Genomic DNA, 27,215 nt, shown 5'->3' on the forward strand with positions numbered 1-27,215 from the left:
TGTCCGAGTGTGAGAGAGTCAGAATGTCCGAGAATGAGAGTGTCAGAATGTCCGGTTGTCAGAATGTCCGAGTGTGAGATCTTCAGAATGTCCGAGTGTCAGAATGTCTGAGTGTGAGAGAGTCAGAATGTCCGAGAATGAGAGTGTCAGAATGTCCGGTTGTCAGAATGTCCGAGTGTGAGAGCGTCAGAATGTCCGAGTGTCAGAATGTCCGAGTGTGAGAGTGTCAGAGTGTCCGGTTTTTAGAATGTCTGAGTGTGAGAGCGGCAGAATGTCAGATCTTCAGAATGTCCGAGTGTCAGAATGTCCGAGTGTGAGAGAGTCAGAATGTCCGGTTGTCAGAATGTCCGAGTGTGAGAGCGTCAGAATGTCAGAGCGTCAGAATGTCCGAGTGTGAGAACGTTAGAATGTCCGAGTGTGAGAACGTTAGAATGTCCGAGTGTGAGAGAGTCAGAATGTCCGGTTGTTAGAATGTCCGAGTGTGAGAGCGGCAGAATGTCAGATCTTCAGAATGTCCAAGTGTGAGAGCGTTAGAATGTCAGATCTTCAGAATGTCCGAGTGTGAGAGCGTCAGAATGTCAGATCTTCAGAATGTCCGAGTGTGAGAGCGTCAGAATGTCCGAGTGTCAGAATGTCTGAGTGTGAGAGAGTCAGAATGTCCGGTTGTCAGAATGTCCGAGTGTGAGAGCGTTAGAATTTCAGATCTTCAGAATGTCCGAGTGTGAGAGCGTCAGAATGTCAGAGCGTCAGAATGTCCGAGTGTGAGAACGTTAGAATGTCCGAGTGTCAGAATGTCCGAGTGTGAGAGAGTCAGAATGTCCGGTTGTTAGAATGTCCGAGTGTGAGAGCGGCAGAATGTCAGATCTTCAGAATGTCCAAGTGTGAGAGCGTTAGAATGTCAGATCTTCAGAATGTCCGAGTGTGAGAGCGTCAGAATGTCAGATCTTCAGAATGTCCGAGTGTGAGAGCGTCAGAATGTCCGAGTGTCAGAATGTCTGAGTGTGAGAGAGTCAGAATGTCCGGTTGTCAGAATGTCCGAGTGTGAGAGCGTTAGAATTTCAGATCTTCAGAATGTCCGAGTTTGAGAGCGTCAGAATGTCCGAGTGTGAGAGTGTTAGAATGTCCGAATGTGAGAGTGTCAGAATGTCCGGTTGTCAGAATGTCCGAGTGTGAGAGCGTCAGAATGTCAGAGCGTCAGAATGTACGAGTGTGAGAGTGATAGAATGTCCGAATGTGAGAGAGTCAGAATGTCCGAGTGTGAGAGCGGCAGACTGTCCGAGTGTGAGAGCGGCAGAACGTCCGAGTGTGAGAGCGGCAGAATGTCAGATCATCAGAATGTCCGAGTGTGAGAGCGTTAGAATGTCAGATCTTCAGAATGTCCAAGTGTGAGAGTGTCAGAGTGTCCGGTTGTTAGAATGTCCGAGTGTGACAGTGTCAGAATGTCCGAGTGCGAAAGCATTAGAACGTCAGATCTTCAGAATGTCCGAGTGTGAGAGCATTAGAACGTCAGATCTTCAGAATGTCCGAGTGTGAGAGCGTCAGATTGTCCGAGAATGAGAGTGTCTGAATGTCTGGTTGTCAGAATGTCCGAGTGTGAGAGCGTTAGAATTTCAGATCTTCAGAATGTCCGAGTGTGAGAGCGTCAGAATGTCCGGTTGTTAGAATGTCCGAGTGTGACAGCGTCAGAATGTCCGAGTGCGAGAGCATTACAATGTCAGATCTTCAGAATGTCCGAGTGTGAGAGAGTCAGAATGTCCGAGAATGAGAGCGTTAGAATGTCAGATCTTCAGAATGTCCGAGTGTGAGAGAGTCAGAATGTCCGAGAATGAGAGTGTCAGAATGTCCGGTTGTCAGAATGTCCAAGTCTGAGAGCGTCAGAATGTCCGAGTGTCAGAATGTCCGAGTGTGAGAGCGGCAGAATGTCCGAGTGTCAGAATGTCTGAGTGTGAGAGCGGCAGAATGTCAGATCTTCAGAATGTCCGAGTGTGAGAGCGTCAGATTGTCCGAGAATGAGAGTGTCAGAATGTCCGAGTGTGAGAGTGTCAGAGTGTCTGGTTGTTAGAATGTCCGAGTGTGACAGCGTCAGAATGTCCGAGTGCGAGAGCATTAGAACGTCAGATCTTCAGAATGTCCGAGTGTGAGAGCATTAGAACGTCAGATCTTCAGAATGTCCGAGTGTGAGAGCGTCAGAATGTCTGAGAATGAGAGAGGCAGAATGTCAGATAATCAGAATGTCCGAGTGTGAGAGAGTCAGAATGTCAGAGAATGAGAGAGTCAGAATGTCCGGTTGTCAGAATGTCCGAGTGTGAGATCTTCAGAATGTCCGAGTGTGAGATCTTCAGAATGTCCGAGTGTGAGAGCGTCAGATTGTCCGAGAATGAGAGTGTCAGAATGTCCGGTTGTCAGAATGTCCGAGTGTGAGAGCGTTAGAATTTCAGATCTTCAGAATGTCCGAGTGTGAGAGTGTCAGAGTGTCCGGTTGTTAGAATGTCCAAGTCTGAGAGCGTCAGAATGTCCGAGTGTCAGAATGTCCGAGTGTGAGAGCGTCAGAATGTCCGGTTGTCAGAATGTCCGAGTGTGAGAGCGTTAGAACGTCAGATCTTCAGAATGTCTGAGTGTGAGAGCGTCAGAATGTCCGAGTGTGAGAGTGTTAGAATGTCCGAATGTGAGAGTGTCAGAATGTCCGAGTGTGAAAACGTTAGAATGTCAGATCTTCAGAATGTCCGGTTGTTAGAATGTCCGAGTGTGAGAGAGTCAGAATGTCCGAGTGTGAGAGCGGCAGAATGTCAGATCATCAGAATGTCCGAGTGTGAGAGCGTTAGAATGTCAGATCTTCAGAATGTCCAAGTGTGAGAGTGTCAGAGTGTCCGGTTGTTAGAATGTCCGAGTGTGAGAGAGTCAGAATGTCCGAGTGTGAGAGCGGCAGAATGTCAGATCATCAGAATGTCCGAGTGTGAGAGCGTTAGAATGTCAGATCTTCAGAATGTCCAAGTGTGAGAGTGTCAGAGTGTCCGGTTGTTAGAATGTCCGAGTGTGACAGCGTCAGAATGTCCGAGTGCGAGAGCATTAGAACGTCAGATCTTCAGAATGTCCGAGTGTGAGAGCATTAGAACGTCAGATCTTCAGAATGTCCGAGTGTGAGAGCGTCAGATTGTCCGAGAATGAGAGTGTCTGAATGTCTGGTTGTCAGAATGTCCGAGTGTGAGAGCGTTAGAATTTCAGATCTTCAGAATGTCCGAGTGTGAGAGTGTCAGAGTGTCCGGTTGTTAGAATGTCCGAGTGTGACAGCGTCAGAATGTCCGAGTGCGAGAGCATTAGAACGTCAGATCTTCAGAATGTCCGAGTGTGAGAGCGTCAGATTGTCCGAGAATGAGAGTGTCTGAATGTCTGGTTGTCAGAATGTCCGAGTGTGAGAGAGTTAGAATTTCAGATCTTCAGAATGTCCGAGTGTGAGAGTGTCAGAGTGTCCGGTTGTTAGAATGTCCGAGTGTGACAGCGTCAGAATGTCCGAGTGCGAGAGCATAAGAATGTCAGATCTTCAGAATGTCCGAGTGTGAGAGCGGCAGAATGTCCGGTTGTCAGAATGTCCGAGTGTGAGAGCGTCAGAATGTCAGATCTTCAGAATGTCCGAGTCTGAGAGCGTCAGAATGTCCGAGTGTCAGAATGTCTGAGTGTGAGAGTGGCAGAATGTCAGATCTTGAGAATGTCCGAGTGTCAGAATGTCCGAGTGTGAGAGCGGCAGAATGTCAGATCTTCAGAATGTCCGAGTGTCCGGTTGTTAGAATGTCCGAGTGTGACAGCGTCAGAATGTCCGAGTGCGAGAGCATTAGAATGTCAGATCTTCAGAATGTCCGAGTGTGAGAGAGTCAGAATGTCCGAGAATGAGAGTGTCAGAATGTCCGGTTGTCAGAATATCCGAGTGTGAGAGAGTCAGAATGTCAGAGCGTCAGAATGTCCGAGTCTGAGAGCGTCAGAATGTCCGGTTGTCAGAATATCCGAGTGTGAGAGAGTCAGAATGTCAGAGCGTCAGAATGTCCGAGTCTGAGAGCGTCAGAATGTCCGAGTGTCAGAATGTCCGAGTGTGAGAGCGGCAGAATGACAGATCTTCAGAATGTCCGAGTGTGAGAGCGTCAGAATGTCCGGTTGTCAGAATGTCCGAGTGTGAGAGAGTCAGAATGTCAGAGCGTCAGAATGTCCGAGTCTGAGAGCGTCAGAATGTCAGAGCGTCAGAATGTCTGAGTGTGAGAGTGGCAGAATGTCAGATCTTCAGAATGTCCGAGTGTCGGAATGTCCGAGTGTGAGAGCGGCAGAATGTCAGATCTTCAGAATGTCCGATTGTGAGAGCGTCAGATTGTCCGAGAATGAGAGTGTCAGAATGTCTGGTTGTCAGAATGTCCGAGTGTCAGAATGTCTGAGTGTGAGAGAGTCAGAATGTCCGAGAATGAGAGTGTCAGAATGTCCGGTTGTTAGAATGTCCAAGTCTGAGAGCGGCAGAATGTCCGAGTGTCAGAATGTCCGAGTGTGAGAGCGGCAGAATGTCCGAGTGTGAGAGCGGCAGAATGTCAGATCTTCAGAATGTCCGAGTGTCAGAATATCAGAGTGTGAGAGCGTTAGAATGTCAGATCTTCAGAATGTCCGAGTTTGAAAGCGTCAGAATGTCCGAGTGTCGGAATGTCCGAGTGTGAGAGTGGCAGAATGTCCGAGTGTGAGAGCGGCAGAATGTCAGATCTTCAGAATGTCCGAGTGTGAGAGAGTCAGAATGTCCGAGAATGAGAGTTCAGAATGTCCGGATGTCAGAATGTCCGAGTGTGAGATCTTCAGAATGTCCGAGTGTGAGAGCGTCAGAATGTCTGGTTGTCAGAATGTCCGAGTGTGAGAGCGTCAGAATGTCAGATCTTTAGAATGTCCGAGTGTGAGAGAGTCAGAATGTCCGAGAATGAGAGTGTCAGAATGTCCGGTTCTCAGAATGTCTGAGTGTGAGAGCGTCAGAATGTCCGAGTGTCAGAATGTCTGAGTGTGAGAGAGGCAGAATGTCAGATCTTCAGAATGTCCGAGTGTCAGAATGTCCGAGTGTGAGAGCGGCAGAATGTCCGAGTGTGAGAGCGGCAGAATGTCAGATCTTGAGAATGTCCGAGTGTCAGAATGTCCGAGTGTGAGAGCGGCAGAATGTCAGATCTTCAGAATGTCCGAGTGTGAGAGAGTCAGAATGTCCGAGAATGAGAGTGTCAGAATGTCCGGTTGTCAGAATGTCCGAGTGTGAGAGCGTCAGAATGTCAGAGCGTCACAATGTCCGAGTGTGAGAACGTTAGAATGTCAGATCTTCAGAATGTCCGGTTGTTAGAATGTCCGAGTGTGAGAGCGTTAGAACGTCAGATCTTCAGAATGTCCGAGTGTGAGAGAGTCAGAATGTCAGATCATCAGAATGTCCGAGTGTGAGAGTGTCAGAGTGTCCGGTTGTTAGAATGTCCGAGTGTGACAGCGTCAGAATGTCCGAGTGCGAGAGCATTAGAATGTCAGAGCGTCAGAATGTCCGAGTGTGAGAACGTTAGAACTTCAGATCTTCAGAATGTCTGAGTGTGAGAGCGTCAGAATGTCCGAGTGTGAGAGCGGCAGAATGTCAGATCTTCAGAATGTCCGAGTGTGAGAGCGGCAGAATGTCAGATCTTGAGAATGTCCGAGTGTCAGAATGTCCGAGTGTGAGAGCGGCAGAATGTCAGATCTTCAGAATGTCCGAGTGTGAGAGAGTCAGAATGTCCGAGAATGAGAGTGTCAGAATGTCCGGTTGTCAGAATGTCCGAGTGTGAGAGCGTCAGAATGTCAGAGCGTCACAATGTCCGAGTGTGAGAACGTTAGAATGTCAGATCTTCAGAATGTCCGGTTGTTAGAATGTCCGAGTGTGAGAGCGTTAGAACGTCAGATCTTCAGAATGTCCGAGTGTGAGAGAGTCAGAATGTCAGATCATCAGAATGTCCGAGTGTGAGAGTGTCAGAGTGTCCGGTTGTTAGAATGTCCGAGTGTGACAGCGTCAGAATGTCCGAGTGCGAGAGCATTAGAATGTCAGAGCGTCAGAATGTCCGAGTGTGAGAACGTTAGAACTTCAGATCTTCAGAATGTCCGAGTGTGAGAGCGTCAGAATGTCCGAGTGTGAGAGCGGCAGAATGTCAGATCTTCAGAATGTCCGATTGTGAGAGCGTCAGATTGTCCGAGAATGAGAGTGTCAGAATGTCTGGTTGTCAGAATGTCCGAGTGTCAGAATGTCTGAGTGTGAGAGAGTCAGAATGTCCGAGAATGAGAGTGTCAGAATGTCCGGTTGTTAGAATGTCCAAGTCTGAGAGCGTCAGAATGTCCGAGTGTCAGAATGTCCGAGTGTGAGAGCGGCAGAATGTCCGAGTGTCAGAATGTCCGAGTGTGAGAGCGGCAGAATGTACGAGTGTGAGAGCGGCAGAATGTCAGATCTTCAGAATGTCCGAGTGTCAGAATATCAGAGTGTGAGAGCGTTAGAATGTCAGATCTTCAGAATGTCCGAGTTTGAAAGCGTCAGAATGTCCGAGTGTCGGAATGTCCGAGTGTGAGAGCGGCAGAATGTCCGAGAATGAGAGTTCAGAATGTCCGGATGTCAGAATGTCCGACTGTGAGATCTTCAGAATGTCCGAGTGTGAGAGCGTCAGAAAGTCTGGTTGTCAGAATGTCCGAGTGTGAGAGCGTCAGAATGTCAGATCTTTAGAATGTCCGAGTGTGAGAGAGTCAGAATGTCCGAGAATGAGAGTGTCAGAATGTCCGGTTGTCAGAATGTCTGAGTGTGAGAGAGGCAGAATGTCAGATCTTCAGAATGTCCGAGTGTGAGAGCGTCAGAATGTCCGAGTGTCAGAATGTCCGAGTGTGAGAGCGGCAGAATGTCCGAGTGTGAGAGCGGCAGAATGTCAGATCTTGAGAATGTCCGAGTGTCAGAATGTCCGAGTGTGAGAGCGGCAGAATGTCAGATCTTCAGAATGTCCGAGTGTGAGAGAGTCAGAATGTCCGAGAATGAGAGTGTCAGAATGTCCGGTTGTCAGAATGTCCGAGTGTGAGAGCGTCAGAATGTCAGAGCGTCACAATGTCCGAGTGTGAGAACGTTAGAATGTCAGATCTTCAGAATGTCCAAGTGTGAGAGTGTCAGAGTGTCCGGTTGTTAGAATGTCCGAGTGTGACAGCGTCAGAATGTCCGAGTGCGAGAGTATTAGAACGTCAGATCTTCAGAATGTCCGAGTGTGAGAGCATTAGAACGTCAGATCTTCAGAATGTCCGAGTGTGAGAGCGTTAGAATGTCAGATCTTCAGAATGTCCAAGTGTGAGAGTGTCAGAGTGTCCGGTTGTTAGAATGTCCGAGTGTGACAGCGTCAGAATGTCCGAGTGCGAGAGCATTAGAACGTCAGATCTTCAGAATGTCCGAGTGTGAGAGCATTAGAACGTCAGATCTTCAGAATGTCCGAGTGTGAGAGCGTCAGAATGTCTGAGAATGAGAGCGGCAGAATGTCAGATCATCAGAATGTCCGAGTGTGAGAGAGTCAGAATGTCAGAGAATGAGAGAGTCAGAATGTCCGAGAATGAAAGTGTCAGAATGTCCGGTTGTCAGAATGTCCGAGTGTGAGAGCGTCTGATTGTCCAAGAATGAGAGTGTCAGAGTGTCCGGTTGTTAGAATGTCCGAGTGTGAGAGCAATAGAATGTCAGATCTTCAGAATGTCCGAGTGTGAGAGAGTCAGAATGTCCGAGTATGAGAGCATTAGAATGTCAGATTTTCAGAATGTCCGAGTGTGAGAGCGGCAGAATGTCCGAGTGTGAGAGCGGCAGAATGTCCGGGTGTGAGAGTATTAGAATCTCAGATCTTCAGAATGTCCGAGTGTGAGAGCGTTAGAATGTCCGAGTGTGAGAGCGTCAGAATGTCCGAGTGTGACAGCGTCAGAATGTCAGATCTTCAGAATGTCCGAGTGTGAGAGTGTCAGAATGTCCGAGTGCGAGAGCGTCAGAATGTCCGATTGTCAGAATGTCCGAGTGTGAGAGCATCAGAATGTCAGATCGTCAGATCTTCAGAATGTCCGTGTGTGAGAGTATCAGAGTGTCCGAGAATGAGAGCGTCAGAATGTCCGAGTGTGAGAGCGTCAGAATGTCCGAGTGTGAGAGCGTCAGAATGTCCGAGTGTGAGAGAGTCAGAATGTCCGAGAATGAGAACATTAGAATGTCCGAGTGTGAGAGCGTCAGAATGTCCGAGTGTGAGAGCGTCAGAATGTCCGAGTGTGAGAGCGTCAGAATGTCCGAGTGTGAGAGCGTCAGAATGTCCGAGTGTGAGAGCGTCAGAATGTCCGAGTGTGAGAGCGTCAGAATGTCCGGTTGTCAGAATGTCCGAGTGTGAGAGCGTCAGAATGTCCGAGTGTGACAGCGTCAGAATGTCAGATCTTCAGAATGTCCGAGTGTGAGAGTGTCAGAGTGTCCGGTTGTTAGAATGTCCGAGTGTGACAGCGTCAGAATGTCCGAGTGCTAGAGTGTCAGAATGTCCGGTTGTCAGAATGTCCGAGTGTGAGAGCGTCAGAATGTCAGATCTTCAGAATGTCTGAGTGCTAGAGTGTCAGAATGTCCGGTTGTCAGAATGTCCGAGTGTGAGAGCGTCAGAATGTCCGAGTGTGAGAGCGTCAGAATGTCTGAGTGTGAGAGCGTCAGAATGTCCGAGTGCGAGAGCGTCAGAATGTCCGAGTGCGAGAGTGTTAGAATGTCAGATCTTCAGAATGTCCAAGTGTGAGAGCGTCAGAATGTCCGAGTGTGAGAGCATCAGAATGTCCGGTTGTCAGAATGTCCGAGTGTGACAGTGTCAGAATGTCAGATCTTCAGATCTTCAGAATGTCCGAATGTGAGAGTGTCAGAGTGTCCGAGAATGAGAACATTAGAATGTCCGAGTGTGAGAGCGTCAGAATGTCCGAGTGTGAGAGCGTCAGAATGTCCGAGTGTGAGAGCGTCAGAATGTCCGAGTGTGAGAGAGTCGAATGTCCGAGAATGAGAACATTAGAATGTCCGAGTGTGAGAGCGTCAGAATGTCCGAGTGTGAGAGCGTCAGAATGTCCGAGTGTGAGAGCGTCAGAATGTCCGAGTGTGAGAGCGTCAGAATGTCCGAGTGTGAGAGCGTCAGAATGTCCGAGTGTGAGAGCGTCAGAATGTCCGAGTGTGAGAGCATCAGAATGTCCGGTTGTCAGAATGTCCGAGTGTGACAGCGTCAGAATGTCAGAGCGTCAGAATGTCCGAGTGTGAGAGCGTCAGAATGTCCGAGTGTGAGAGCGGCAGAATGTCAGATCTTCAGAATGTCCGAGTGTGAGAGCGTCAGAATGTGCGAGTGTGAGAGCGTCAGAATGTCAGATCATCAGAATGTCCGAGTGTGAGAGTGTTAGAATGTCAGATCTTCAGAATGTCCGAGTGTGAGAGTGTCAGAATGTCCGAATGTCCGGTTGTCAGAATGTCCGAATGTCCGGTTGTCAGAATGTCCGAGTGTGAGAGCGTCAGAATGTCCGAGTGTGAGAGCGTCAGAATGTCCGGTTGTCAGAATGTCCGAGTGTGAGAGCGTCAGAATGTCCGAGTGTGAGAGCGGCAGAATGTCATATCTTCAGAATGTCCGAGTGTGAGAGTGTCAGAATGTGCGAGTGTGAGAGCGTCAGAATGTCAGAGCGTCAGAATGTCCGAGTGTGAGAGCGTCAGAATGTCCGGTTGTCAGAATGTCCGAGTGTGAGAGTGTTAGAATGTCAGATCTTCAGAATGTCCGAGTGTGAGAGTGTCAGAATGTCCGAATGTCCGGTTGTTAGAATGTCCGAGTGTGAGAGCGTCAGAATGTCCGGTTGTCAGAATGTCAGAGTGTGAGAACGTTAGAATGTCAGATCTTCAGAATGTCCGAGTGTGAGAGCGGCAGAATGTCCGAGTGTCAGAATGTCCGAGTGTGAGAGCGGCAGAATGTCCGGTTGTCAGAATGTCCGAGTGTGAGAGCGGCAGAATGTCAGATCATCAGAATGTCCGAGTGTGAGAGCGTTAGAATGTCAGATCTTCAGAATGTCCAAGTGTGAGGGTGTCAGAGTGTCCGGTTGTTAGAATGTCCGAGTGTGACAGCGTCAGAATGTCCGAGTGCGAGAGCATTAGAACGTCAGATCTTCAGAATGTCCGAGTGTGAGAGCATTAGAACGTCAGATCTTCAGAATGTCCGAGTGTGAGAGCGTCAGAATGTCAGAGTGTCAGAATGTCCGAGAATGAGAGTGTCAGAATGTCCGGTTGTCAGAATGTCCGAGTGTGAGAGCGTTAGAATGTCAGATCTTCAGAATGTCCGAGTGTGAGAGCGGCAGAATGTCCGGTTGTCAGAATGTCCGAGTGTGAGAGTGTCAGAAAGTCCGGTTGTCAGAATGTCCGAGTGTGAGAGCGTCAGAATGTCAGAGCGTCAGAATGTCCGAGTGTGAGAGCGGCAGAATGTCAGATCTTCAGAATGTCCGAGTGTGAGAGCGTCAGACTGTCCGAGAATGAGAGTGTCAGAATGTCTGGTTGTCAGAATGTCCGAGTGTGAGAGCGTCAGAATGTCAGATCTTCAGAATGTCCGAGTGTGAGAGCGTCAGAATGTCCGAGTGTCAGAATGTCTGAGTGTGAGAGAGTCAGAATGTCCGAGAATGAGAGTGTCAGAATGTCCGGTTGTCAGAATGTCCGAGTGTGAGAGCGTTAGAATTTCAGATCTTCAGAATGTCCGAGTGTGAGAGTGTCAGAGTGTCCGGTTGTTAGAATGTCCGAGTGTGACAGCGTCAGAATGTCCGAGTGCGAGAGCATTACAATGTCAGATCTTCAGAATGTCCGAGTGTGAGAGAGTCAGAATGTCCGAGAATGAGAGAGGCAGAATGTCAGATAATCAGAATGTCCGAGTGCGAGAGAGTCAGAATGTCAGAGAATGAGAGAGTCAGAATGTCCGGTTGTCAGAATGTCCGAGTGTGAGATCTTCAGAATGTCCGAGTGTGAGATCTTCAGAATGTCCGAGTGTGAGAGCGTCAGATTGTCCGAGAATGAGAGTGTCAGAATGTCCGGTTGTCAGAATGTCCGAGTGTGAGAGCGTTAGAATTTCAGATCTTCAGAATGTCCGAGTGTGAGAGTGTCAGAGTGTCCGGTTGTTAGAATGTCCAAGTCTGAGAGCGTCAGAATGTCCGAGTGTCAGAATGTCCGAGTGTGAGAGCGGCAGAATGTCCGAGTGTCAGAATGTCCGAGTGTGAGAGCGGCAGAATGTCAGATCTTCAGAATGTCCGAGTGTGAGAGTGTTAGAATGTCAGATCTTCAGAATGTCCGAGTGTGAGAGTGTCAGAATGTCCGAATGTCCGGTTGTCAGAATGTCCGAATGTCCGGTTGTCAGAATGTCCGAGTGTGAGAGTGTTAGAATGTCCGAGTGTGAGAGCGTCAGAATGTCCGAGTGTGAGAGCGTCAGAATGTCCGAGTGTGAGAGCGTCAGAATGTCCGAGAATGAGAGTGTCAGAATGTCCGGTTGTCAGAATGTCCGAGTGTGAGAGCGTTAGAATTTCAGATCTTCAGAATGTCCGAGTGTGAGAGTGTCAGAGTGTCCGGTTGTTAGAATGTCCGAGTGTGACAGCGTCAGAATGTCAGAGCGTCAGAATGTCCGAGTGTGAGAGCGTCAGAATGTCCGAGTGTGAGAGCGGCAGAATGTCAGATCTTCAGAATGTCCGAGTGTGAGAGCGTCAGAATGTGCGAGTGTGAGAGCGTCAGAATGTCAGATCATCAGAATGTCCGAGTGTGAGAGTGTTAGAATGTCAGATCTTCAGAATGTCCGAGTGTGAGAGTGTCAGAATGTCCGAATGTCCGGTTGTCAGAATGTCCGAATGTCCGGTTGTCAGAATGTCCGAGTGTGAGAGTGTTAGAATGTCCGAGTGTGAGAGCGTCAGAATGTCCGAGTGTGAGAGCGTCAGAATGTCCGAGTGTGAGAGCGTCAGAATGTCCGAGTGTGAGAGCGGCAGAATGTCATATCTTCAGAATGTCCGAGTGTGAGAGCGTCAGAATGTGCGAGTGTGAGAGCGTCAGAATGTCAGAGCGTCAGAATGTCCGAGTGTGAGAGCGTCAGAATGTCCGAGTGTGAGAGCGTCAGAATGTCCGAGTGTGACAGCGTCAGAATGTCCGAGTGCGAGAGCATTAGAACGTCAGATCTTCAGAATGTCCGAGTGTGAGAGCATTAGAACGTCAGATCTTCAGAATGTCCGAGTGTGAGAGCGTCAGAATGTCTGAGAATGAGAGCGGCAGAATGTCAGATCATCAGAATGTCCGAGTGTGAGAGAGTCAGAATGTCAGAAAATGAGAGAGTCAGAATGTCCGAGAATGAGAGTGTCAGAATGTCCGGTTGTCAGAATGTCCGAGTGTGAGAGCGTCTGATTGTCCAAGAATGAGAGTGTCAGAGTGTCCGGTTGTTAGAATGTCCGAGTGTGAGAGCAATAGAATGTCAGATCTTCAGAATGTCCGAGTGTGAGAGAGTCAGAATGTCCGAGTATGAGAGCATTAGAATGTCAGATTTTCAGAATGTCCGAGTGTGAGAGCGGCAGAATGTCCGAGTGTGAGAGCGGCAGAATGTCCGGGTGTGAGAGTATTAGAATCTCAGATCTTCAGAATGTCCGAGTGTGAGAGCGTTAGAATGTCCGAGTGTGAGAGCGTCAGAATGTCCGAGTGTGACAGCGTCAGAATGTCAGATCTTCAGAATGTCCGAGTGTGAGAGTGTCAGAATGTCCGAGTGCGAGAGCGTCAGAATGTCCGATTGTCAGAATGTCCGAGTGTGAGAGCATCAGAATGTCAGATCGTCAGATCTTCAGAATGTCCGTGTGTGAGAGTATCAGAGTGTCCGAGAATGAGAGCGTCAGAATGTCCGAGTGTGAGAGAGTCAGAATGTCCGAGAATGAGAACATTAGAATGTCCGAGTGTGAGAGCGTCAGAATGTCCGAGTGTGAGAGCGTCAGAATGTCCGAGTGTGAGAGCGTCAGAATGTCCGAGTGTGAGAGCGTCAGAATGTCCGGTTGTCAGAATGTCCGAGTGTGAGAGCGTCAGAATGTCCGAGTGTGACAGCGTCAGAATGTCAGATCTTCAGAATGTCCGAGTGTGAGAGTGTCAGAGTGTCCGGTTGTTAGAATGTCCGAGTGTGACAGCGTCAGAATGTCCGAGTGCGAGAGCGTCAGAATGTCAGATCTTCAGAATGTCCGAGTGCTAGAGTGTCAGAATGTCCGGTTGTCAGAATGTCCGAGTGTGAGAGCGTCAGAATGTCAGATCTTCAGAATGTCCGAGTGCTAGAGTGTCAGAATGTCCGGTTGTCAGAATGTCCGAGTGTGAGAGCGTCAGAATGTCCGAGTGTGAGAGCGTCAGAATGTCTGAGTGTGAGAGCGTCAGAATGTCCGAGTGCGAGAGCGTCAGAATGTCCGAGTGCGAGAGTGTTAGAATGTCAGATCTTCAGAATGTCCAAGTGTGAGAGCGTCAGAATGTCCGAGTGTGAGAGCATCAGAATGTCCGGTTGTCAGAATGTCCGAGTGTGACAGCGTCAGAATGTCAGATCTTCAGATCTTCAGAATGTCCGAGTGTGAGAGTGTCAGAGTGTCCGAGAATGAGAACATTAGAATGTCCGAGTGTGAGAGCGTCAGAATGTCCGAGTGTGAGAGCGTCAGAATGTCCGAGTGTGAGAGCGTCAGAATGTCCGAGTGTGAGAGAGTCAGAATGTCCGAGAATGAGAACATTAGAATGTCCGAGTGTGAGAGCGTCAGAATGTCCGAGTGTGAGAGCGTCAGAATGTCCGAGTGTGAGAGCGTCAGAATGTCCGGTTGGCAGAATGTCCGAGTGTGAGAGCGTCAGAATGTCCGAGTGTGAGAGCATCAGAATGTCCGGTTGTCAGAATGTCCGAGTGTGACAGCGTCAGAATGTCAGAGCGTCAGAATGTCCGAGTGTGAGAGCGTCAGAATGTCCGAGTGTGAGAGCGGCAGAATGTCAGATCTTCAGAATGTCCGAGTGTGAGAGCGTCAGAATGTGCGAGTGTGAGAGCGTCAGAATGTCAGATCATCAGAATGTCCGAGTGTGAGAGTGTTAGAATGTCAGATCTTCAGAATGTCCGAGTGTGAGAGTGTCAGAATGTCCGAATGTCCGGTTGTCAGAATGTCCGAATGTCCGGTTGTCAGAATGTCCGAGTGTGAGAGTGTTAGAATGTCCGAGTGTGAGAGCGTCAGAATGTCCGAGTGTGAGAGCGTCAGAATGTCCGAGTGTGAGAGCGTCAGAATGTCCGGTTGTCAGAATGTCCGAGTGTGAGAGCGTCAGAATGTCCGAGTGTGAGAGCGGCAGAATGTCATATCTTCAGAATGTCCGAGTGTGAGAGCGTCAGAATGTGCGAGTGTGAGAGCGTCAGAATGTCAGAGCGTCAGAATGTCCGAGTGTGAGAGTGTTAGAATGTCAGATCTTCAGAATGTCCGAGTGTGAGAGTGTCAGAATGTCCGAATGTCCGGTTGTTAGAATGTCCGAGTGTGAGAGCGTCAGAATGTCCGGTTGTCAGAATGTCCGAGTGTGAGAACGTTAGAATGTCAGATCTTCAGAATGTCCGAGTGTGAGAGCGGCAGAATGTCCGAGTGTCAGAATGTCCGAGTGTGAGAGCGGCAGAATGTCCGGTTGTCAGAATGTCCGAGTGTGAGAGCGGCAGAATGTCAGATCATCAGAATGTCCGAGTGTGAGAGCGTTAGAATGTCAGATCTTCAGAATGTCCAAGTGTGAGGGTGTCAGAGTGTCCGGTTGTTAGAATGTCCGAGTGTGACAGCGTCAGAATGTCCGAGTGCGAGAGCATTAGAACGTCAGATCTTCAGAATGTCCGAGTGTGAGAGCATTAGAACGTCAGATCTTCAGAATGTCCGAGTGTGAGAGCGTCAGATTGTCCGAGAATGAGAGCGGCAGAATGTCCGGTTGTCAGAATGTCCGAGTGTGAGAGCGTTAGAATGTCAGATCTCCAGAATGTCCGAGTGTGAGAGCGGCAGAATGTCCGGTTGTCAGAATGTCCGAGTGTGAGAGTGTCAGAATGTCAGAGTGTCAGAATGTCCGAGAATGAGAGTGTCAGAATGTCCGGTTGTCAGAATGTCCGAGTGTGAGAGCGTTAGAATGTCAGATCTTCAGAATGTCCGAGTGTGAGAGCGGCAGAATGTCCGGTTGTCAGAATGTCCGAGTGTGAGAGTGTCAGAATGTCCGGTTGTCAGAATGTCCGAGTGTGAGAGCGTCAGAATGTCAGAGCGTCAGAATGTCCGAGTGTGAGAGCGGCAGAATGTCAGATCTTCAGAATGTCCGAGTGTGAGAGCGTCAGACTGTCCGAGAATGAGAGTGTCAGAATGTCTGGTTGTCAGAATGTCCGAGTGTGAGAGCGTCAGAATGTCAGATCTTCAGAATGTCCGAGTGTGAGAGCGTCAGAATGTCCGAGTGTCAGAATGTCTGAGTGTGAGAGAGTCAGAATGTCCGAGAATGAGAGTGTCAGAATGTCCGGTTGTCAGAATGTCCGAGTGTGAGAGCGTTAGAATTTCAGATCTTCAGAATGTCCGAGTGTGAGAGAGTCAGAATGTCCAAGAATGAGAGAGGCAGAATGTCAGATAATCAGAATGTCCGAGTGTGAGAGAGTCAGAATGTCAGAGAATGAGAGAGTCAGAATGTCCGGTTGTCAGAATGTCCGAGTGTGAGATCTTCAGAATGTCCGAGTGTGAGATCTTCAGAATGTCCGAGTGTGAGAGCGTCAGATTGTCCGAGAATGAGAGTGTCAGAATGTCCGGTTGTCAGAATGTCCGAGTGTGACAGCGTCAGAATGTCCGAGTGCGAGAGCATTACAATGTCAGATCTTCAGAATGTCCGAGTGTGAGAGAGTCAGAATGTCCGAGAATGAGAGAGGCAGAATGTCAGATAATCAGAATGTCCGAGTGTGAGAGAGTCAGAATGTCAGAGAATGAGAGAGTCAGAATGTCCGGTTGTCAGAATGTCCGAGTGTGAGATCTTCAGAATGTCCGAGTGTGAGATCTTCAGAATGTCCGAGTGTGAGAGCGTCAGATTGTCCGAGAATGAGAGTGTCAGAATGTCCGGTTGTCAGAATGTCCGAGTGTGAGAGCGTTAGAATTTCAGATCTTCAGAATGTCCGAGTGTGAGAGTGTCAGAGTGTCCGGTTGTTAGAATGTCCAAGTCTGAGAGCGTCAGAATGTCCGAGTGTGAGAGTGTCAGAGTGTCCGGTTGTTAGAATGTCCAAGTCTGAGAGCGTCAGAATGTCCGAGTGTCAGAATGTCCGAGTGTGAGAGCGGCAGAATGTCCGAGTGTCAGAATGTCCGAGTGTGAGAGCGGCAGAATGTCAGATCTTCAGAATGTCCGAGTGTGAGAGAGTCAGAATGTCCGAGAATGAGAGTGTCAGAATGTCCGGTTGTCAGAATGTCCGAGTGTGAGAGCGTTAGAATTTCAGATCTTCAGAATGTCCGAGTGTGAGAGTGTCAGAGTGTCCGGTTGTTAGAATGTCCGAGTGTGACAGCGTCAGAATGTCAGAGCGTCAGAATGTCCGAGTGTGAGAGCGTCAGAATGTCCGAGTGTGAGAGCGGCAGAATGTCAGATCTTCAGAATGTCCGAGTGTGAGAGCGTCAGAATGTGCGAGTGTGAGAGCGTCAGAATGTCAGATCATCAGAATGTCCGAGTGTGAGAGTGTTAGAATGTCAGATCTTCAGAATGTCCGAGTGTGAGAGTGTCAGAATGTCCGAATGTCCGGTTGTCAGAATGTCCGAATGTCCGGTTGTCAGAATGTCCGAGTGTGAGAGTGTTAGAATGTCCGAGTGTGAGAGCGTCAGAATGTCCGAGTGTGAGAGCGTCAGAATGTCCGAGTGTGAGAGCGTCAGAATGTCCGAGTGTGAGAGCGGCAGAATGTCATATCTTCAGAATGTCCGAGTGTGAGAGCGTCAGAATGTGCGAGTGTGAGAGCGTCAGAATGTCAGAGCGTCAGAATGTCCGAGTGTGAGAGCGTCAGAATGTCCGGTTGTCAGAATGTCCGAGTGTGAGAGTGTCAGAATGTCCGGTTGTCAGAATGTCCGAGTGTGAGAGCGTTAGAATTTCAGATCTTCAGAATGTCCGAGTGTGAGAGTGTCAGAGTGTCCGGTTGTTAGAATGTCCGAGTGTGACAGCGTCAGAATGTCCGAGTGCGAGAGCATTACAATGTCAGATCTTCAGAATGTCCGAGTGTGAGAGAGTCAGAATGTCCGAGAATGAGAGAGGCAGAATGTCAGATAATCAGAATGTCCGAGTGTGAGAGAGTCAGAATGTCAGAGAATGAGAGAGTCAGAATGTCCGGTTGTCAGAATGTCCGAGTGTGAGATCTTCAGAATGTCCGAGTGTGAGATCTTCAGAATGTCCGAGTGTGAGAGCGTCAGATTGTCCGAGAATGAGAGTGTCAGAATGTCCGGTTGTCAGAATGTCCGAGTGTGAGAGCGTTAGAATTTCAGATCTTCAGAATGTCCGAGTGTGAGAGTGTCAGAGTGTCCGGTTGTTAGAATGTCCAAGTCTGAGAGCGTCAGAATGTCCGAGTGTCAGAATGTCCGAGTGTGAGAGCGGCAGAATGTCCGAGTGTCAGAATGTCCGAGTGTGAGAGCGGCAGAATGTCAGATCTTCAGAATGTCCGAGTGTGAGAGAGTCAGAATGTCCGAGAATGAGAGTGTCAGAATGTCCGGTTGTCAGAATGTCCGAGTGTGAGAGCGTTAGAATTTCAGATCTTCAGAATGTCCGAGTGTGAGAGCGTTAGAATTTCAGATCTTCAGAATGTCCGAGTGTGAGAGTGTCAGAGTGTCCGGTTGTTAGAATGTCCGAGTGTGACAGCGTCAGAATGTCAGAGCGTCAGAATGTCCGAGTGTGAGAGCGTCAGAATGTCCGAGTGTGAGAGCGGCAGAATGTCAGATCTTCAGAATGTCCGAGTGTGAGAGCGTCAGAATGTCAGATCATCAGAATGTCCGAGTGTGAGAGTGTTAGAATGTCAGATCTTCAGAATGTCCGAGTGTGAGAGTGTCAGAATGTCCGAATGTCCGGTTGTCAGAATGTCCGAATGTCCGGTTGTCAGAATGTCCGAGTGTGAGAGTGTTAGAATGTCCGAGTGTGAGAGCGTCAGAATGTCCGAGTGTGAGAGCGTCAGAATGTCCGAGTGTGAGAGCGTCAGAATGTCCGAGTGTGAGAGCGGCAGAATGTCATATCTTCAGAATGTCCGAGTGTGAGAGCGTCAGAATGTGCGAGTGTGAGAGCGTCAGAATGTCAGAGCGTCAGAATGTCCGAGTGTGAGAGCGTCAGAATGTCCGGTTGTCAGAATGTCCGAGTGTGAGAGTGTCAGAATGTCCGGTTGTCAGAATGTCCTAGTGTGAGAGCGTTAGAATTTCAGATCTTCAGAATGTCCGAGTGTGAGAGTGTCAGAGTGTCCGGTTGTTAGAATGTCCGAGTGTGACAGCGTCAGAATGTCCGAGTGCGAGAGCATTACAATGTCAGATCTTCAGAATGTCCGAGTGTGAGAGAGTCAGAATGTCCGAGAATGAGAGAGGCAGAATGTCAGATAATCAGAATGTCCGAGTGTGAGAGAGTCAGAATGTCAGAGAATGAGAGAGTCAGAATGTCCGGTTGTCAGAATGTCCGAGTGTGAGATCTTCAGAATGTCCGAGTGTGAGATCTTCAGAATGTCCGAGTGTGAGAGCGTCAGATTGTCCGAGAATGAGAGTGTCAGAATGTCCGAGTGTGAGATCTTCAGAATGTCCGAGTGTGAGAGCGTTAGAATTTCAGATCTTCAGAATGTCCGAGTGTGAGAGTGTCAGAGTGTCCGGTTGTTAGAATGTCCAAGTCTGAGAGCGTCAGAATGTCCGAGTGTCAGAATGTCCGAGTGTGAGAGCGGCAGAATGTCCGAGTGTCAGAATGTCCGAGTGTGAGAGCGGCAGAATGTCAGATCTTCAGAATGTCCGAGTGTGAGAGAGTCAGAATGTCCGAGAATGAGAGTGTCAGAATGTCCGGTTGTCAGAATGTCCGAGTGTGAGAGCGTTAGAATTTCAGATCTTCAGAATGTCCGAGTGTGAGAGTGTCAGAGTGTCCGGTTGTTAGAATGTCCGAGTGTGACAGCGTCAGAATGTCAGAGCGTCAGAATGTCCGAGTGTGAGAGCGTCAGAATGTCCGAGTGTGAGAGCGGCAGAATGTCAGATCTTCAGAATGTCCGAGTGTGAGAGCGTCAGAATGTGCGAGTGTGAGAGCGTCAGAATGTCAGATCATCAGAATGTCCGAGTGTGAGAGTGTTAGAATGTCAGATCTTCAGAATGTCCGAGTGTGAGAGTGTCAGAATGTCCGAATGTCCGGTTGTCAGAATGTCCGAATGTCCGGTTGTCAGAATGTCCGAGTGTGAGAGTGTTAGAATGTCCGAGTGTGAGAGCGTCAGAATGTCCGAGTGTGAGAGCGTCAGAATGTCCGAGTGTGAGAGCGGCAGAATGTCATATCTTCAGAATGTCCGAGTGTGAGAGCGTCAGAATGTGCGAGTGTGAGAGCGTCAGAATGTCAGAGCGTCAGAATGTCCGAGTGTGAGAGCGTCAGAATGTCCGGTTGTCAGAATGTCCGAGTGTGAGAGTGTTAGAATGTCAGATCTTCAGAATGTCCGAGTGTGAGAGTGTCAGAATGTCCGAATGTCCGGTTGTTAGAATGTCCGAGTGTGAGAGCGTCAGAATGTCCGGTTGTCAGAATGTCCGAGTGTGAGAACGTTAGAATGTCAGATCTTCAGAATGTCCGAGTGTGTCAGAATGTCCGGTTGTCAGAATGTCCGAGTGTGAGAACGTTAGAATGTCCGGTTGTCAGAATGTCCGAGTGTGAGAACGTTAGAATGTCAGATCTTCAGAATGTCCGAGTGTGAGAGCGGCAGAATGTCCGAGTGTGAGAGTGTCAGAGTGTCCGGTTGTTAGAATGTCCAAGTCTGAGAGCGTCAGAATGTCCGAGTGTCAGAATGTCCGAGTGTGAGAGCGGCAGAATGTCCGAGTGTCAGAATGTCCGAGTGTGAGAGCGGCAGAATGTCAGATCTTCAGAATGTCCGAGTGTGAGAGAGTCAGAATGTCCGAGAATGAGAGTGTCAGAATGTCCGGTTGTCAGAATGTCCGAGTGTGAGAGCGTTAGAATTTCAGATCTTCAGAATGTCCGAGTGTGAGAGTGTCAGAGTGTCCGGTTGTCAGAATGTCCGAGTGTGAGAGCGTCAGAATGTCCGAGTGTGAGAGCGGCAGAATGTCAGATCTTCAGAATGTCCGAGTGTGAGAGCGTCAGAATGTGCGAGTGTGAGAGCGTCAGAATGTCAGATCATCAGAATGTCCGAGTGTGAGAGTGTTAGAATGTCAGATCTTCAGAATGTCCGAGTGTGAGAGTGTCAGAATGTCCGAATGTCCGGTTGTCAGAATGTCCGAATGTCCGGTTGTCAGAATGTCCGAGTGTGAGAGTGTTAGAATGTCCGAGTGTGAGAGCGTCAGAATGTCCGAGTGTGAGAGCGTCAGAATGTCCGAGTGTGAGAGCGGCAGAATGTCATATCTTCAGAATGTCCGAGTGTGAGAGCGTCAGAATGTGCGAGTGTGAGAGCGTCAGAATGTCAGAGCGTCAGAATGTCCGAGTGTGAGAGCGTCAGAATGTCCGGTTGTCAGAATGTCCGAGTGTGAGAGTGTTAGAATGTCAGATCTTCAGAATGTCCGAGTGTGAGAGTGTCAGAATGTCCGAATGTCCGGTTGTTAGAATGTCCGAGTGTGAGAGCGTCAGAATGTCCGGTTGTCAGAATGTCCGAGTGTGAGAACGTTAGAATGTCAGATCTTCAGAATGTCCGAGTGTGTCAGAATGTCCGGTTGTCAGAATGTCCGAGTGTGAGAACGTTAGAATGTCCGGTTGTCAGAATGTCCGAGTGTGAGAACGTTAGAATGTCAGATCTTCAGAATGTCCGAGTGTGAGAGCGGCAGAATGTCCGAGTGTCAGAATGTCCGAGTGTGAGAGCGGCAGAATGTCCGGTTGTCAGAATGTCCGAGTGTGAGAGCGGCAGAATGTCAGATCATCAGAATGTCCGAGTGTGAGAGCGTTAGAATGTCAGATCTTCAGAATGTCCAAGTGTGAGGGTGTCAGAGTGTCCGGTTGTTAGAATGTCCGAGTGTGACAGCGTCAGAATGTCCGAGTGCGAGAGCATTAGAACGTCAGATCTTCAGAATGTCCGAGTGTGAGAGCGTCAGAATGTCAGAGTGTCAGAATGTCCGAGAATGAGAGTGTCAGAATGTCCGGTTGTCAGAATGTCCGAGTGTGAGAGCGTTAGAATGTCAGATCTTCAGAATGTCCGAGTGTGAGAGCGGCAGAATGTCCGGTTGTCAGAATGTCTGAGTGTGAGAGTGGCAGAATGTCAGATCTTGAGAATGTCCGAGTGTCAGAATGTCCGAGTGTGAGAGCGGCAGAATGTCAGATCTTCAGAATGTCCGAGTGTGAGAGCGTCAGATTGTCCGAGAATGAGAGTGTCAGAATGTCTGGTTGTCAGAATGTCCGAGTGTGAGAGCGTTAGAATTTCAGATCTTCAGAATGTCCGAGTGTGAGAACGTCAGAATGTCCGAGTGTGAGAGCGGCAGAATGTCAGATCTTCAGAATGTCCGAGTGTGAGAGAGTCAGAATGTCCGAGAATGAGAGTGTCAGAATGTCCGGTTGTCAGAATGTCCGAGTGTGAGAGCGTCAGAATGTCCGAGTGTTAGATTCCATAGCATATTTGCCTCAGTGTGTCTGAGTGTTAGATTGTCAGAGTGTCAGAATCAGAGCGTCAGTGTGTCAGAGCGTCTGTGCATCAGTGTGTCAGACACCCTCTCACCTTGGAGCGTGTGGTGTACCTCTCGGTGCTCTCCACCCTGCAGCAGATGGGTGAACCCTGCAGGAGGAGCGGCACCCCCTGCTCTCTCAGCTCGCGCAGCCGCTGCGTCACCAGGAAGGGCCGGCTCTCTGCAAACAGGGCACAGGAGGTCATGCTGCAGAGCATGCTGGGAATGGCAGCTCCTCCCCAAGTGCATGCTGGGGTTTACAGGTGCATGCTTGGTACTGTCATTCCCCTTTCCCACCCCCTGATCCCTAGTACCCTCTAAGAATGCTGGGAGTTGCAGCACCTCCCTGTATCCTGGGCCCAGGTGCATGTTGGGACCTGTAGTTCCACCACCCTGTAGTTTTCCCCTCCCTGTCCCCAGGTGCATGCTGGGAGCTACCTGTGCTCTCCTGTAGGCAGTCCAGCTCATCCTGACTCAGCGGCTTGTCGTCCGAGTGGAAGCGTCTGAACAGGCCTGGGACCCGCGTCTCCTCCAGAACCTCCTCCGTTGCAGCCATGGCTCCGCCCCTTCCTCCGTGTGCCTCACACCTCCACTGCAACTGCTGGACAGACAGAGGGACAGAGGAGAGAGGACACTGCTTCACCGAGCTAAATACTGTGGAGCTACTGAGCACAGGGCCGAGACCCTGCTGGACTGGACTGTCTCTTTCCGGACCAGGGCTGGTGAGAGTAGGAGGAAAGGAAAGAGGACTGAGAGAGGGGGAACGCGAGTAAAAAGAGGGGAATGGAGGGAAAGAAAGAGAGATAGAAGGAGAGGAAGGGAGGGAAAGAGAAGGAGAGAGTGGTAGAGGGAAGGCTGGATGGAGTGAGGGGGAGAGGCTATATCTGCCTGTATAGGTGATCAGGGCTTCCCTGTAGTCTCCATAAGCAAGTGACAGTGTATGAGGTGGGTGATGCATTCATCTATAACGAGAGAGAGAGAGAGACACAGAGGGAGGGAGGGAAAGAGATTGAGAGGAACAATGAGAGCGTAGGCATTGTCTGATACCAGGAGAGACAGCGAAGGATTGGAGGGGGGGGGGGGGGGTCAGCACACACTCCCACACACTATCTTCTCTCTCCTATTGGGGAGGGATCTGCACACCTCCATCACACATCTATATCCATCCATCTCTTGTCTCTCTATCTCTGTCCCTCACTGTCCATCTCAAATTCAAATTCAAAACAAGCTTTATTGGCATGAGATGTTTACACACAAGTATTGCCAAAGCAATTGGGTACACTTAAATCATAATTGTATACAATAACATTAAGAACTTTACAAATAGTACAAATATAAAATACATTGTACATGTAAATGTAGTGTGCTGTAATGTGCGGTACAGCCTGCGGTGTGTGTCTATACACACACCGCAGCCTGTACCGCGCACACCGCAGCCTGTACCGCGCACACCGCAGCCTGTACCGCGCACTCCGCAGCCTGTACCGCGCACACCGCAGCCTGTACCGCGCACACCGCAGCCTGTACCGCGCACACCGCTCTGGCCTACGTTCTCAGAGGTTGAGCTGTGAGGGGGTGGGGGGTTACCATGGAGATTGCCAGGGTGACCAGGTGCAGGTGAAACACTACCTGAGCCACAGCAGGCAGCTCCGGTTTCCTTAAAGGGCCACACTCACAACACACTCTCTCTCTCTCTCCTTTGAATCTCTTTCAAATTCAAATGAGTCTCTGCAGTCTGGGGCTGCCAATCCAAACAGTGACAGACGCATCCCCCATGCACCAGTGTGTGTCTGTGTCACTGTGTGTGTGTGTGTGTGTGTGAGAGAGAGAGAGTGACACGCACAAACTAATCTGGATTCAATTTTACATCGGCACTCAGCACACCGACACTTTCAGTGCGTCAGTCAATCAGTGCGTTAGTCAGTGTGTCTGTCAGTCAGTGTGTCAGTCAGTCAGTCAATCGGTCAGTGTCTCAGTGTATGTGTCAGTCAGTCAGTGTGTTAGTGTATGAGACAGTGCGTCAATGTATTTGTCAGTAAGTCAGTCAGTCAGACAATCAGTCAGTGTATATGTCAGTTAGTCAATGTGTCAGTCAGTTGGTCAGTGGGTCAGTGTCCTCACAACAGTGAAGGCGGTTTGCATATCAATATATAAACACACAGCTGCAGAGACACAGTCCAGTCCAGTGGGGTCTCAGTCCTGTTTCTGAGAGACACAGTCCAGTCCAGCAGGGTCTCTGGTCCTGAGAGACACAGTCCAGTCCAGCAGGGTCTCAGCCCTGGTCCTGCAGAGACACAGTCCAGTCCAGCAGGGTCTCAGCCCTGGTCCTGAGAGACACAGTCCAGTCCAGCAGGGTCTCAGCCCTGGTCCTGCAGAGACACAGTCCAGTCCAGCAGGGTCTCAGCCCTGGTCCTGAGAGACACAGTCCAGTCCAGCAGGGTCTCAGCCCTGGTCCTGCAGAGACACAGTCCAGTCCAGCGGGGTCTCAGTCCTGTTCCTGAGAGACACAGTCCAGTCCAGCACAATCCTGTGTCTCACAAGGCCATACAGTATGATTCATACCCTTAAGCAGGGAAGGGGAGAGGGATAGAGGGGGAAGAAGGAGGGACAGAAAGGGAGAAAGAGAGGGAGGATGCAGGGAGAGAGAGAGGGAGGAAGGCAGGGTACAGGGTTAAGCAGGTACTTTCCCAAAACCGTGCCAAGGTGTATTTTTCTATTATTACTCTGAAAACATTTCCTTCCTTCCGTCGTTTCTTCTGAGTGATGCTCATGCCTTCCTCCCCCTGCCAAGACGCACTGCACACCAGTGGCATGGGGAATACCTCACTGACATGCTTACACAACACACTGACACACACAACACACAAACACGCTGACACACTCAACACCAACAGCACGAGGAATAACTCAGAAACATGTTTACATAACACACCAAAACTCACTGACACTAAAACTCACACACGCTAAGAAAATATTGATGGCAGAGTGGGAGAAGCAGAGAGAGAGAGAGAGAGAGAGAGAGAGATTGATTGTGTTTGCTGTTTTGTCAGGAGGGCCAGAGTGCAAGTAAATATTTGGTGACTACTGAATTCCACCACAGAACTCCCCCTCTTCCCAGAGAGAGAGAGAGAGGGAGGAACAGGGTAAAGTAGCAAGAGCCACAGAAAAGCGGTAATGAAAGGCAGAATGCTGAGGAGTTTATGGAGAGAAGGGGGCAGGGAGCCAGGGAATGCGAATAGGAGAAAAGAGTGAAAAGGAAAGAGAGAAAGAGAGAGCTCCGCCCGTGTCCAACTCACCCAGGCTATTTCAGCAATGTCTCTCAGTCGTGAACTTGCAAAATAAATTATTAAATCAACTCCCTTCGCTGTGTGCCGCGGATACTAAGTTGCGCTCTCTCTCTCTCTCTCTCTCTCTCTCTCTGTCTGTCTGTCTGTCTGTGTCTCTCTCTCTCGCACGTTGTCAGATGGCTCTTTCCTGCTCTCAGCCCCGCCGCGCCGCCACCCCCAGACGCAACCGCAGCTCAGACAGACGTCAGCGGCTCGATCGGGCGGCCCGACCGGCAGCGCTACCCGGCATCCGCGGCCAGGGAGGCGGGCCGTGCAGCGCCTAATACGGGCGCCTGTGAAAACAAACCCGCGGCGCCCGTCTACCCGCTGCGTGCGATTTACCACACAGTACGGTAACAGCTGGGCAACTGCAAGCGAGTGAGAGAATCCGAAGCGCATAACACTGCACTTTACTGTGCTTATACCACAGTATACCACACTGCACTTTACTGTGCTTATACCACAGTATACCACACTGCACTTTACTGTGCTTATACCACACTGCACTTTACTGTGCTTATACCACAGTATACCACACTGCACTTTACTGTGCTTATACCACAGTATACCACACTGCACTTTACTGTGCTTATACCACACTGCACTTTACTGTGCTTATACCACAGTATACCACACTGCACTTTACTGTGCTTATACCACAGTATACCACACTGCACTTTACTGTGCTTATACCACACTGCACTTTACTGTGCTTATACCACAGTATACCACACTGCACTTTACTGTGCTTATACCACACTACACCACACTGCACTTTACTGTGCTTATACCAGACTGCACTTTACTGTGCTTATACCACACTACACCACACTGCAGTTTACTGTGTTTATACCACACCACACCACACTGCACTTTACTGTGCTTATACCACACTACACCACACTGCACTTTACTGTGCTTATACCACACTATACCACACTGCACTTTACTGTGCTTATACCACACTATACCACACTGCACTTTACTGTGCTTATACCACACTGCACTTTACTGTGCTTATACCACAGTATACCACACTGCACTTTACTGTGCTTATACCACACTGCACTTTACTGTGCTTATACCACAGTATACCACACTGCACTTTACTGTGCTTATACCACACTGCACTTTACTGTGCTTATACCACAGTATACCACACTGCACTTTACTGTGCTTATACCACAGTATACCACACTGCACTTTACTGTGCTTATACCACACTGCACTTTACTGTGCTTATACCACAGTATACCACACTGCACTTTACTGTGCTTATACCACACTACACCACACTGCACTTTACTGTGCTTATACCACACTACACCACACTGCACTTTACTGTGCTTATACCAGACTGCACTTTACTGTGCTTATACCACACTACACCACACTGCAGTTTACTGTGTTTATACCACACCACACCACACTGCACTTTACTGTGCTTATACCACACTACACCACACTGCACTTTACTGTGCTTATACCACACTATACCACACTGCACTTTACTGTGCTTATACCACACTATACCACACTGCACTTTACTGTGCTTATACCACACTGCACTTTACTGTGCTTATACCACAGTATACCACACTGCACTTTACTGTGCTTATACCACACTGCACTTTACTGTGCTTATACCACAGTATACCACACTGCACTTTACTGTGCTTATACCACACTGCACTTTACTGTGCTTATACCACAGTATACCACACTGCACTTTACTGTGCTTATACCACAGTATACCACACTGCACTTTACTGTGCTTATACCACACTGCACTTTACTGTGCTTATACCACAGTATACCACACTGCACTTTACTGTGCTTATACCACACTACACCACACTGCACTTTACTGTGCTTATACCACACTACACCACACTGCACTTTACTGTGCTTATACCAGACTGCACTTTACTGTGCTTATACCACACTACACCACACTGCAGTTTACTGTGTTTATACCACACCACACCACACTGCACTTTACTGTGCTTATACCACACTACACCACACTGCACTTTACTGTGCTTATACCACACCACACTGCACTTTGCT

At 49.1% G+C, this 27,215-nt stretch overlaps 1 protein-coding gene across 1 annotated transcript in view; it reads right to left on the reverse strand.

The window, feature by feature from the left end:
• Positions 1-25,398, reverse strand: part of pld2 (phospholipase D2) — a 38,395-nt gene extending 12,997 nt beyond the window's left edge. Inside the window, exons 1-3 of the mRNA XM_066722363.1 lie at positions 25,116-25,398; positions 22,258-22,420; positions 21,873-22,000 (exon numbers count right to left, since the gene is read on the reverse strand). Coding sequence (XP_066578460.1) covers positions 21,873-22,000; positions 22,258-22,375 — 246 coding nt within the window. The 5' untranslated portion in view covers positions 22,376-22,420; positions 25,116-25,398. The remainder of the gene's footprint in view (positions 1-21,872; positions 22,001-22,257; positions 22,421-25,115) is intronic.
• Between the last annotated feature and the right edge of the window lie 1,817 nt (positions 25,399-27,215).

The sequence above is a fragment of the Amia ocellicauda genome, chromosome 14 (assembly GCF_036373705.1).
Source record: "Amia ocellicauda isolate fAmiCal2 chromosome 14, fAmiCal2.hap1, whole genome shotgun sequence".
In the NCBI taxonomy this organism is placed as follows: domain Eukaryota; kingdom Metazoa; phylum Chordata; class Actinopteri; order Amiiformes; family Amiidae; genus Amia; species Amia ocellicauda.